At 37.1% G+C, this 13990-nt stretch overlaps 1 protein-coding gene across 1 annotated transcript in view; it reads right to left on the bottom strand.

Moving 5' to 3' along the window:
* Nucleotides 1-13990, bottom strand: part of LOC135089176 (FACT complex subunit spt16-like) — a 129286-nt gene that overhangs the window by 73204 nt on the left and 42092 nt on the right. The window contains 7 exon segments of the mRNA XM_063984488.1: nt 2526-2721; nt 2964-3162; nt 6467-6565; nt 9636-9704; nt 10224-10407; nt 11709-11803; nt 11960-12128. Coding sequence (XP_063840558.1) covers nt 2526-2721; nt 2964-3162; nt 6467-6565; nt 9636-9704; nt 10224-10407; nt 11709-11803; nt 11960-12128 — 1011 coding nt within the window.

Here is a 13990-nt window from a genome sequence, read left to right as displayed (position 1 = left end):
TAGCACAAAGGCAGAAGGGATAGAAAGGAAGGGGATGCAAAAATCAGGATGTCTATGAACAATGATTCTAAGGAGGATGCCCAATTGCGAGACTAAAAAATATGAAAAATATGATCTATTGTGAAAAATATATAACTATTAGGCATAAGCATTCCTTATTATTTCATAAAGATTTAAGGCAAAACTTGAAATATTTTCCATTTAAGTCCCATTTAAAGGTCCTGTGCTCAGCCACATGCTTTTGCTTACAACAGAAGCATGTGTCTTTCTTTCCCAAAAAAAAAAAAAAAAAAAAAAAAAAAAAAAAAACAGCAAAATCTTTTGATTTTTTGGGTGAACACGAAATATTAACACTTAAGACGAGAGTGAGTGGTCCTCTCAGCTCAGTATCTCACTCTTAGTCTCAGTGGCTTGCCAACTTTAGCTGAGAGGACATGTGTCACTTTCTTGGAGGCATCATGTGACTATCTTGTCCTATTTGCCACATTTCTGAGGATGGCCAGGCATAAAAAGATGAATATGAAAGTGGTGCCTTCTGAGGGGAAACCTGGCAATAATGAGAAGTGCAGCAGCTCTGAAACACCTAGGTTATTATAAGGGTCTTTTTTTTTTTTAAGTAGAAAGGGCACTGACAAGGGCACTGACAAAAAAAAAAAAAAAAAAAAAAAAAAAAAAAAAAAAGCCCACTGAGATGCCAGTCCCAGAAAAGGGTCCAAAGCGATAGTCAAAAATTGAATACCATGCCACAGATGGGTGTGGGGTAGGAACTAAGAGCCACTCAAGCAAATAATATCACTTTTCAAAGTACTTTTCTAACATTCAAATATGAAGGAATGATGTATGTAGCAACACAGACAATGTAAAAATAAAGTGAAGTGATGTCTAATAAAAGAATGAGGAATAATGGAAATATTAAGGAGTCCATATCTCAAAACATTTTTGGTAATGTAAATGTCTAAAACTCGGCCATTTCTTCATAGATTCCCATCAAACCTTCAGGATTGTTAGAATGGAGTAAAATCTACAAATGTATGCAATTATAAGTCTAAATCAACTATTATATATATATATATATATATATATATATATATATATATATATATATATATATATATATATATATCTGAAAAAATCTTCATGAAGTCAAAAAATTTGCTGAGAGTTAAAAGTTCTGAAAAATTTTTTCTCAAATTCAATATGAATCCAAATTTCAAATGCATTCCGTTAAATATTAATAGTATACCAACACATGTGACAGAATATCATATGAAAATACAATTTTTTTTTAATTTTAAGATTTTGAAAACAATTTCAATGGGGAGTTTTTGGAACTAATCCACCAGATGTCATCACTACTGCATGTACTGCATGTGACATGAGCTAAAATATTGTTATTGTAAATCCTATGTCCATACAGATGCACAGAACATTTATCATTATGAAATTTTTGAAATTCTGCATCAACTTTTAAATATCTTGTATGGATCATTTTGAGAGAAGTTGATCAAAACAAATATTTGTCATGATTATTTAGTAATACTGTTACCAATATTTTAAATACAGCATATTACAAGTTTAAAGTCTACTGATTTGGACAATGAAAAAGATAAAAAATAAAACTGTACTATATAGTATGACATAATATACTGAGTAACATCGTGATATATGGATATTATTTTTGTGGTGATTTTAGGATCTCTTTCAAGAAGCCAGTAACATGGCAAAGTAAACAAACACCAAAACAAACATCTCTCAGGATCGCTCTGCATGTAGTGGCATGGATGCTGCAGCAGGAATTAACTGGTTGTCCAACTATGTTTGTTAACTTTAACCAAGGCTGGCCAGTCAGATGTTTGTTTTGGTTAGATATACAGCACTACTCTTGCCAGGACACTCAAGTTGCCTATTTTCAATTAAAATTGTTATTTCCATATACTAAGAAGTTGATCTAAATCTAAATGCCAATTCACTACAAAATCAACTTTTGTTTATGAAAATAGTTTGATTTTATCTGTCTTATTACTTAGAAGGAATTGTGTAGAAAAATACATTATATAAGCTCATTGCATCTTTATGTATATAGAATGAAACTGTAGGCATATTTGATATTGCTCCTGCATGATAGGGGGACATGTTAGGTGCTGCCTCCTGGTGACACTCACTAGTTTACCAAACTCCCCATTTTTCAAAAATTTTCAAAAATATAAAAAAAGATATAAAGGTATACTAGTGTTATAAATGCTATGCCCTACCACTGTGCAAAACTTTCTGTAAAACAAATAAATAGAATGGTGAAAACCTGTCAAACCGGACAGCCCCTTTAAGGAAAAATGCAAAAAAGGAAAAATTATTAAGAGAAAGACTGGACAGCAGCAGGAAGGCAGAAAGGAAAGAAAGGAAGGGGATAAAGAAATCGATGTCTTTGAACAGTGATTTTAACAAAAATTTTAAAAAGATAAAAAATAATGATTAAGCTCAGCCCTGTATAGGTTAAAGCTTCCATTCCATGGTTGTACCAGACTCACATTTCTTTCAGAAAGACTGCATCAGGGTTGGGGAAAGCACCATCACTCTTGCCAATGTTCGAGCCAGGGTGAAAGAAGTTGATACGGAGGTAAGTGTAGTCTCCTTCCACACTCTGGGAAATGTTCTTGATCATGGAAATGTGGAAAGGCACTGGTAGCCCATAGATTGGCAGAATCACAGTCTCATATTTTCGGTCTGGAAAGAAATTTGCAGAATCAATGCTGTGAAAAGTTTGGGAAAGTAAAACTACTACTAGAAAGAATAAGAAATTCTAAAGCAAAAACATACAAACAATTAAGGGATCAAACCAAAAAGATTGAATTAAGGAAAGAAGACAGACTATGAAAAAGAAATTTCCATAAGTTTCTCATTCAGTAGCTTAATTACATCAATTTCTTATTAACTAATCCCAATATTGCAATACACAATTTACTCACCAACATATATTTTGAGATCTGAAATCTCAGGTTCCCTTGGCAGGACATTAGCAGATTTGTAGGAGACAGTGGATTTGCGCACCTTCTGATTTTCCTTTTTCCCTTTAAGGAGGGCAAGCCGCTCTTTGGCAGCCTCATTGGTGGACACAGCCAGTTCTTTCTGATGCTGTCGCCTCTTCTCCTCAGTTGACTGTTCAGACTGTCAAGAAAGAAACATTTCCATTTGCTTTTGTCTACATGCTTCATAGATGTATGCTTCAGTTCCCTCACTCTTGAAACTATCCACAATGCTCTCTCATTTCATAGAGCCTTGCTGTTGTATCAATGGTATCTACTATATTTATGTGCCTCTGGCACAGTTCCTTGCTGTAGACAATTGAGAGAGAGAGAGAGAGAGAGAGAGAGAGAGAGAGAGAGAGAGAGAGAGAGAGAGAGAGAGAGAGAGAGAGAGAGAGAGAGAGAGAGAGAGAGAGAGAGAGAGAGAGAGAGAGAGAGAGAGAGAGAGAGAGAGAGAGAGAGAGAGAGAGAGAGAGAGGAATGGGGAGGGAAGGAGGGAAAATTCTGGTTCATAAATGGAGTGGTATGACTAAAATAGACTCTTATCAGGTTGCTAGTGTTAGGTTAGGTTAGGTTATGAACGAGGATGACAGATGGACATATTTAAGTATGTTTCATATAGGGCCTGCCATGCATAAACCTTCTAGCTTCTTCCAGCTTCCCTTAGGTTCTTATGTTCTATACCATTTAAAGTCTTCCTCTTTGCCATACATCCCTCACATCTCATCCACTAATTCTTGTCACCAAATACTCTTCTATCCTCGTTACCTGCCCAAGTCACTGTAAAGTTCCTTCTCTGCTCAGTTAGCCAATGCTTCCAGGTTTTCCTCTGCAATTTCTCATTTCTTACTTTATATTTTAATATATGAGGGGCACTGGCCTAAGGTAGCAAAAATAATAAACAAAAATGTCCAAACCTGCCAGTCCCTAAAGAAAGAACAAAAGAATCATCCAAAATATGAGGATGCGTCTTCAAACCTCTCTCTTGAGAGAGTTCAAGTCACTGAAAGAAAGAAATGGAGAAGCAGGCAGGAGGGAGTTCCAGAGTTTACCAGAAAATGGGATGAGTGATTGAGAATACTGGTTAAAGTCAGTGAACGCCAATTTTGCGTCATGGTGGCACACACTGCTCAGAAAGTGCGTTTTACTGAAGGCCTCCCAGCAAGCATAAAAATTGGACTGGGACAAACTGACTTATAGGCATCCCAGAAGAGGCAAAAGACTGGTTCAGGGGGGTGCTGTGAACTTACCATTAACACAGCTGTGACCTCAATGTGTCTAACAACACAAGGGGGTAGTCACAGCCTCCCCTCTACAGGCAACTCTCTTCCTTCACACAAAACTACATGCACCTAATTACATACAAAACCCTCACTCAAAATTCAAAATTATATGGTGACTCCTACACCAGTCTCGGATTTTCCATCTGGGGAGGGGACCACAAATGCCCCCAGGTCAGACTGCTCTTCTGGTATCAATCCCAAGTATCTTGAAACCCCTCTCAACTTTTTCTTCATTACCTTCTGCAACATTCGCAGTCTTAGATCTAATTTTCAACCTGTAGAACACCACCTCTCCTCTAGTAAACTTCATTTCTTTACCTCACTGAAACACAGATGTCTGAGGTAACTGACAACAGTCCCTATTCTGTTCACTCCTACTTTCTGGACGTTGCATCTATGTGCACAATGACAACCTGTTCTCTTGCCCATGCTCTTGAATCTTCCGAGTTTTCCACCATCTGGCTACAACTACAGACTACAGAATCACTCTCAAACTAAATTTATCTGTGCTGTATACCTCTCAACTCCTCTGATTATAAGAAATTCTTTGACTACTTAACTTCCAAAGTGGAGCACATTCTAATTTCCCTTTTGTGGAGACCTCCATTTGTGGGAGACTTCAATGTTCACCATCAGCTTTGGTTTTACCCTCCCTTTACTGACCTTCCTGGTGAACTGGCTTTTAACTCTGCTATCCTCCACAACCTAGAGCGACTTGTGCAACACCCTACTCACATTCCTGACCATCTTGGAAATACCTTTAATCCTTCTAATTATGCTGTCATCCTGTCTTGTCTGTTGAAATCTTCCAATCACAATCTCATATCTGTATTTCTATTACTCCAATCCCTCCTCAGGATCCCCAAAGTGAAGGTGCCACTGGTGTTCTGCCTTTGCTAATTGGGGGGACCTGAGGAGGTATTATGATGATTTTCCTTGGAATGACTACTGCTTTTGTGTCAGAGACAAGTCTCTATGTGCTGAGCACATAAGTCTTCCATCATTTAAATCTCACTCACTTTATATTTCTGCATGAAATCATGCCAAGTCTGTTCTCCAACCAGCCAAAAACTCCTTCATTAATAGAAAGTGTCAAAATCTTTCAAGATCTAACTCCCCTTGTGACTTCTGGCATATAGCCAAAAATATCTCCAATAACTCTGTATCACCTTTCCCACCTTTATATTTCTGCCCTTTCCGGGCAGAAATATAAAGTGCATGAGATTCTGGTAATGGAAGGCTTAAATACCTTTTGTGGGCCACCTCTTTATCATGTATAGCACGAGAACAAGCTGTGTTAAACCAGGGTTTGGAAGGTTTAGGTTGAGAAAAGGAGTGAGGAATGTACGCCTTCTTATAGTCAGAGGAGTTAGGTGAGAGGTATACAGCACAGATAAATTTAGTTTGAAAGTGACTCTGTAGTCGTAGCCAGATGGTGGAAAACTCGGAAGATTCAAGAGCGCGGGCACAAGAGCAGGTTAAGTCATTAACCTGCTCTCCTGTTTGAAAAACAAGAAGAATGGTATTTCGAGGAAAGCAAGACATGTTAGGACAGCTCGTGTGTATGTGGATACAACAACAATAATAATATAAATAAACCTTCCTTCACCAGGAATGTCTCCCTACTGCACAGAGTCTTCCCACAGCATGGCATGTCACCATGCCCAAAAATCTTTTCTTCATTTTCTGACGGTAGATTTTGCCTTAGCTCACACACAGAAAATAGAAGTTTATTTTCATTATCACTATTACAAAAATATCATGCAGGAATAAGTAGACACGTAATATCTTCTGATACTGAAAACTATTTTACCCCATATGTGGAGACCTTCAAGTTCCAATCTACCCTGCTGTTTAAGGGCTAATAGGCTTAGGAGACATCAGAAGCAATAGAGTGGTCAGAAAGTAAACTTAAGATAAAGTTACAGGAAAAAAAAAAATATACAAAAGCTGTAGGAGAGTAGTTTGGAATTTTAATTAAAGCTTTGTGCCAGACTTTTGATATGTCTAAGGCAACAGCTTGATCTTTATGCACTACTCCCCATATTACATTTAGTCTCCTCTTCTCTTTTGCTCCAATCTCCCAGGTTTCATCCCATTCCCTAGGGAATTCTTCCCAACATCTATTCTAAAGTAACAAGTTCTGAGCCTGAAAAATCTCACCCTAAGCTTGGAGTCCAGAATGGCTGTTCGTTTGCCCCGGCCAAGAAGTTCTGATGTATCTTCTTTGGTTTCCTCCTCCTCATCTCCTTCATCATCATCCTGTCAAAATGAAAACATGAGTATATTATGTAGCAACTATGTACAGGTGTTTCCAAAGTTACAAACAAGTTAGTTCCAGACAGACATTTGTAAGTTTATATGTTATTAATTTGCAAATTATTTTGGATGTGGAGCACCCTCATGAGTTTTGTGCTTGCTTTCTTCAAAAGTCTTAGCACTAAACTCAAGGATTACAAGACTAGGAATATCTGAAATGCTGAAAAAACCTTATTTATGCTGGCCACATAGCCTAGCACTGTGTGAACGTGTATTTAGTCCATACATTCAGCATGAGAAGGCGGTTTTCTTCTCGTGACCTATTTAATTTCATAATGCTTCCTAGGTCATCCATTTCTTGTTATTCTTGTACTGCTTCTGTTTTTTGTTTCTGATTTCTTTGTCCATTTTTTCCAATCTTGTTTTAATAATCTTTTAATACATTTTATCATCTTCCCTGACCTAGCTGTGCAACAAAACATAAACAACATGGTACACCATCTTGATCTTCTTGTTACTTGGGATTTCTTCTGAGCCAGTTTCAGCCATACAGTTATATCACAGCACTCATCACAACAGGCCACACAATAAATCGTATCACACCATATAAAGCCACACCGTACCTAGCCACACTACAACCAACATCACATTTAGCCACATCACAACCCACATCTTATCCTCCACACCACACCACAAAATGCTCAACCATGTCACACATAGCACACAGCCACATCATGGAGAATTTTTAGAGAGCTTTTGATAGTCTGGCACAAAGCTTTGATTTCTAAACTACCCTCCTACAGCTTCTATCCTTCTCTCTGTAACTTCACCTCAAATTTCCTTTCTGACCATTCTTTTGCTGCTGTGATAAGACAGTCACTGTTCTTAAGTCTATTAACAGCGAAGTTCCTCAGGGTTGTCCTAGCACTCACTCTCTTCCAATCATTCATCAATGATCTCCAAAACCAAATTTCTTGTACTATCTACTTCTTCACTGATGATACCACCGTGCACTTTTCACATCTTTTCATATACATCCAATCCTTCAAGAAGTAAACAGTTCATTGAGGGACGTCCCAAAATGCCTGATTTTTCATCTGTCTAAACTTTCTGATAAGGGCAGAGCAAACTTAGTATTGTTCAATGCCTCAAAAACTCAAATCCTCCATCTATCAACTCTACACAACCTTCCAGATAACTATCCCCTCTTCTTCAGTGACACTCAACTGCCCCTCTCTTCTACAATGAACATCCTCAGTCTGTCTTTTACTTATAATCTAAACTGGAAACTTCACATCTCATCTCTAGCTAAAACTTCTATGAAGTTAAGCATTCTGAGTCATCTCCACCAGTTTTTCTCACCCCCCTCCCCTTCTAGCTGCTAACTATACAGAGGCCTTATCTGTCCATATATGGAGTCTTCTTCACATGTATTAGTAGGGTGTTCCACTCATACCACACTTTTGGACAGGGTGAAATTAGCTTTTCATCTTATCAACTCATTTTCTCTTACTGACTGTCTTCAGTCTCTCTCTCATTGCTGCAATGATGCATCTCTTGTTATCTTCTGCTGCTATTTTCATGTTAACTGTTCTTCTGATCTTGCTAACTGCATAACTCCCCTCCTCCTATGGCCTTGCTGTATAAGGCTTTCTTCTTTCTCTCATTCCTATTCTGTCCACCTCTCTAATGCAAGAGTTAACCAGTATTCTCAATCATTCATTCCTTACTCTGGTAAACTCTGGAGCTCCCTGTCTGCTTCTGTAATTCCTCCTTCCTATGACTTGAGCTCTTTCAAGAAGGTTTCAAGGAACTTGAAAATGACTTGTCTATTCATCAGTCTTTGGGATCTGCCTTTTAAGCAGGCCTTTTTTTTTTCTCTCTCAATTTTGTTGCCCTTGCCAAGTAACCCTCTTGCTTAAAAAAAAAAAAAAAAAAAAAAAAAAAAAAAAAAAAAAAAAAAAAAAAACTTAACAACCACACAACACCCCATACCACACTCAGTCACTCAAAAATCCATATCACTCCCAGCCACACCACATATCACTTGCATCACAAGAGCTCCTCAGCAACTCATACCACACAGCCTGGCACTCTTTCAGTGTGCCTTTTGTCCTCACATTCAACATGATGCAGCAGTGTGATCTTGATCTTGATGCTACAGATACTCGTAACTCGAGACCAATCCTGAAACAGGCCTCTTGTTTGTGTCTGCGGAAGTTTTTAACTCAAATGTTCGTAAATCAGGGAGACTCTGCATAATGTTGATAAAATAGATGTATAAGACGTAAACCCTCAGTATATTGATCTAATTGGAAGGAAAACCACTGATGATAAAGGCAAAAATGAAATAAAATAAAATAAAATAAAATAAAATAAAATAAAATAAAATAAAATAAATAATAAATAAATAAAAAAAATAAGCAGTTCAATTCCTCCTCCTACACCAAATTTTGTTTGGTATATGAGGGGGATGTTTGGTATACAAAAAGAACCTCAAAAATTTTAAATTTTGCTAACTCATGCACTGGATATAAATTATATAGCATATACTTTATTTTGGTATAAATAAAACAACAAATCTAATGGAAAAATGTCTGTACTGTGCTCAAGTAAACAAGAATACATTAAAAAACAAACAAGTGAACAAAATTACATACATATTAGGCATACATGCATACATACAAGAGCAACAATCTTACACTTCAACTGCTGCTATGAGACTGAGGCAGGGGCAGTGTGTGTGGGTGCTGTGTGTGCTCACTACAACCACCACCCGCAGTCTCCCTCCCACCCACCCACTTTCACTTACTCCTCCACCACTACCACTGCTGACTAAACACTCTACCTCATTTACCAACCTTTGTTCAATAAATCATACAGATAGTCTGTATTATGTTCAATAAATGTAAAATTCGCTTTAAAGGGATTTGATATACTGAGGGTTTACTGTACTTAAATCTATAACTGATAAGAATCAATGCAAGACATAAAATACAAAATATAACTTTAACAATATCACATACTTGGAAATATACAATACTAACAGAAAATGTCATAACCGAAGACTTACCTTCAAAAAAACTCCTACATTCCTCAACTTCTTTTTACTAGTGGCTGTCAGTACCGTGGCAGCTTGGTCCTAAGAGGCAAAACATGTATATTAGAAGCAAAAGACAATACTAACAAAGGTAGATAAGCAAGTATAACCTTTTATATATGTATAATACACACACACACACACACACACACACACACACACACACACACACACACACACACACACACACATATATATATATATATATATATATATATATATATATATATATATATATATATATATATATATATATATATATATATATCATATACACACACACAACAAGCAATTTTCTAAACATAAAATCACAGCAATCCAGTTCAATACAGAGGAATTAAATGGATAACTTCAAAGAATTCAGTAAACTATTTAAAAATACCTATTCAACTGAATTTCTATAACATAATATTTCTACACACACACTCTACCTTCTCTAACATTCAAACACTTCATATATTACACTTATATTTATTTTATAAACTTTAAATGATCCTCACATAAGTAACTGTGACAGTACAGTACAATTTTAAAGTTCTCCTTATGTGTCTGCCTGCTTACCTCATTCACCACTACAGTGTCTCCAATGAAGAGAGCATATTTCTTACTACTGCCACTGGCATCAGGGTTGATCAGATCTGAGAAACCTAGGTTGACATTGAAGACCTGACCTTTCTTGGCCACCGTAGTATTCTTTGGGCCAATGAGAAGGGCAGATTCACGAAATTCAATGCCAGTGCCAAACCTAGGAGTGAGAAAAGTGAGACCATGAGAAAAGTCAAAAAGTCAAGTAATAAAAGTCCATGATGTTCAGTCATCTTATCTGCTTCTTATTTATTTATTTATTTTCTTTTTCTTTTACGTAAGAGGGTCACTGGCCAAGGGACACAAAATCAGAAAGAAAAAAAATCCCACTTGGGCACCAGTCTCAAGAGACATCAGGAGAATAATCTAAAATTGAAGGATAAGTGTCTTGAAACCTCCCCCTTGAAAAAGTTCGTCATAGAAAGGAGGAAATACAGAAGCAGGCAGAGAGTTTCAGAGTTTACCAAATAAAGAGATGAATAACTGAGAATACTGGTTAACTCCTGCATTAAAGAGGTGGACAGAACAGGGATGAGAGAAAGAAGAAACTCTTGTGCAGTGAGGCCACAGAAGGAGGGGAAGCATGCAATTAGCAAGACCAGAAGAGCAGTTAGCAAGAAAATAGTGATAGAAGATAGGAAGAGATGCAACATTGCAGCCATGAGAAAGAGGTTGAAGACAGTCAGTTAAAGGAGAGGAGCTGATAATACAGAAAGCTTTTGATTCCACCCTGTCTAAAATATCAGTATGAGTAGAAATCCCCATACATGTGAAGCATACTCCATACATGGGCAGATAAGGTCCCTGTACAGTTAGCAGTTGGGTGGATGAGAAAAACTGGCAGAGACAACTCAGAACGCATAACTTCATAGAAGCCATTTTAGCAAGAGATAAGAGATGAAGTTTTCTGTTTAGATTATAAGTAAAGGACAGACCATAAAGGACAGACCAAGGATGTTCACTCTAGAGTTGTGTCACGTTGATAGATGAAGGAATTGAGTTTTTGAGGCATTGAACAATACATTAGTATAGAAATGGAGCAAGTAAACCAAGTAGTAATTCCATCAGTGGGAGTGATTTCACACTGCATTATCAGTCCATTCATGAGGCCCTGCAATGTGTGTGTGTGTGTGTGTGTGTGTGTGTGTGTGTGTGTGTGTGTGTGTGTGTGTGTGTGTGTGTGTGTGTGTGTGTGTGTGTGTGTGTGTGTGTGTGTGTGTGACTTGCGTTGAGCAGAAAATTTCTCTTCCAATTTTTCATTTGTGACCCTTATTTCACTCTAACTAAGGCTTCAAAAGAAGTGAAAATCATGGTGCATAATGAGGACATTTCATAATAACAATAAGTGGATGTGTTATAAAGCTGGACCATAGTGTTTCTGTTTATGTCTGGAGCTTATGGCACAGTGAGTACACTTAGACATAAATGAAATTAAAACTATACCAACAGCATCATACTTACCCTACAGCTTTAGTCAATTTGTCCACCAAGTCTGACTTTCTCTGCTTCAAATGAGTGACCACCTCCTCATACACATCACAGAGCTTTACTCCATCCTGTCCGTATATACAAATTTAAGTTATTCTTATAATATGTTCTTTCCCTTAATATAAAAATGAAAACACATGTCCTAGAAAACAGAGTTATATACTTGAAAAAAGTATATATCATACATGCATAACATTAAAAAAAAAACTAAAAAAAAAACTTACCTTTAATTTATTTACAAGAGCATCAAACAGGTCTAGGAGCAGGTCATACTCCTTCTGCATCTTGTCAGGTGGATTGACCATGAAGGTGCGGCAGATGTTGGAACAGTAGTTCTTGTAACGCACACCCATGCAGCACACAATGGCATCAAAATGCATTGGGTTTTTGTCACTTAACCATGAAAAGAAGAGAGAGCACCATTTAATGTCTATTTTATGACAATAGTTTTATACAAGGTGTGATTCAAAAGTTTCTGAACTGTCCATGTGAAACACGAACAAATAACAACACAGACTTGGGACACTAAGGAGAGCTAAACAACTGTATCCTTGCACAGCATGCTAACTGACAAAGTGACAGGCTGATACACTTTGTTTCATAGACAATTTCTTTGTTAAATTAGTGTTTGTCACTTGTATTTTCTTTTAAAGTGGTTGTTTTCTCAAATGGCAAAGGAGCAGCACATCTATAAAAAAAATAAATAAATAAATAAATAAATAAATAAATAAAATAAATAAATAAAAAAACTTTTAATAGCAAGACCCAAAAGACTAGGTATTTGGTAATGGTGCAATATGAAAAACTTGAGCATTTTAGTGGTTCATGTGCAAGCATCATTTGCAGATGAACAATGTTAAGCTCTCTATCAACCAACAGAGCAAAGAAAAATCTTGAAAAGGTGTGTCAAGTCATCCATGAGGTTTAGAGGACAAATAATATTTGCAGTTAGCTATTCATTCAGATTGTGCTAATACATTATGGAGGAGCTCAACATGAGACAGACTGCTGCCAACATGTTGACACAAGACCAGAGGCAGCATCAGCCATGTGCAGAGGAGCATGTCAAAACCTTCTTCCAAGATCATCAATGATGAAAGCTGATCAAAGATTGACTCAAAACCCAAGCAGCAATCATCCTAAGGGAGAAATTCAAGTTCATCCCAATCAAGGAAAACAAGACAAGTCTCCTAATCTGTTTTTTGACAGAGGAAATGATTCATGTAGAGTTCTTCCCTGCAGGTCAGAGGGTGAACCAGTACTTTTACATTGAGATCCTGAAGCATTTCACAATGTAAACAGCAATGTAGACACATCAAGACAACCCACAGAACAGCATCTGCAATGCATCATCCAACATTATGTTACCTGTCAAGCAGTTCTTAGCAAGGAACACTGACAGTGGTCCCCACCTCCCCTATTCTTATGACCTAGCCCCCTGTGACTTTTTCAGTTTTGAAAACTGAGGAGCTTCTGATTTAATGATGTCATGGAAATTCAAGCTGAAACACCAGAACTGCTAAACAGAGAGTATCAAAGGTGCTTCCAACAGTGGAAAAAAGTATTTCTCATTGTACTGACTCTCAAGGGGCCATAAAAGAGGCCAGTTGTGATTAAAACATAAGATAAGGCCAAATTGCTTTGATGAACAGTATGGGAACTTTGGGGTTGCACCTCATATAGCTAAAAAAGTCAACCACAAATCAAAATGTGTATCATATATGAAAGAAAATTAAATAATTATATGAAAGAAATTAGTAAATATGTAAATAAATAAAGAGTTACATATTATCTGCATACATACAATCAAATGCACCAACACACACTGATCACCTGGAAAAGGAACAAGCAATGAGCAAATTTCTGACTGGGTAGAGCAAACTTAATATTGTTCACTGCCTCAAAAATTCAATTCCTCCATCTGTCAACTTGACTCAACCTTACAGATAACTATCCCTTTTCATCAATGACACTCAGTTGTCCCCCTCTTCTACACTTAACATATTTGGTCTGTCCTTTACTTATAATCTAAATTGAAAACCTAATACCTCATCTCTAGCCAAAACAGCTTCTATGAAATTAGGCATTCTAAGTTGTCTCGGCCAGTTTTTCTCATCCCCCTCCCCCAACTGCTAACTCTGTGCAGGGGCATTATCTGTCTATGTTTGGAATATGCTTCACATCAATGGGGGTTCCACTCACACTGCTCTTTTAGACAAGGTGGAATCAAAAACTTTTCATCTTATCAACTCTCC

Source organism: Scylla paramamosain, chromosome 32, assembly GCF_035594125.1.
Source record: "Scylla paramamosain isolate STU-SP2022 chromosome 32, ASM3559412v1, whole genome shotgun sequence".
Classification (NCBI taxonomy): Eukaryota; Metazoa; Arthropoda; class Malacostraca; order Decapoda; family Portunidae; genus Scylla; species Scylla paramamosain.
Note: the sequence above shows the minus strand (reverse complement) of the source record. Positions and strands in the feature narration are given on the sequence as shown.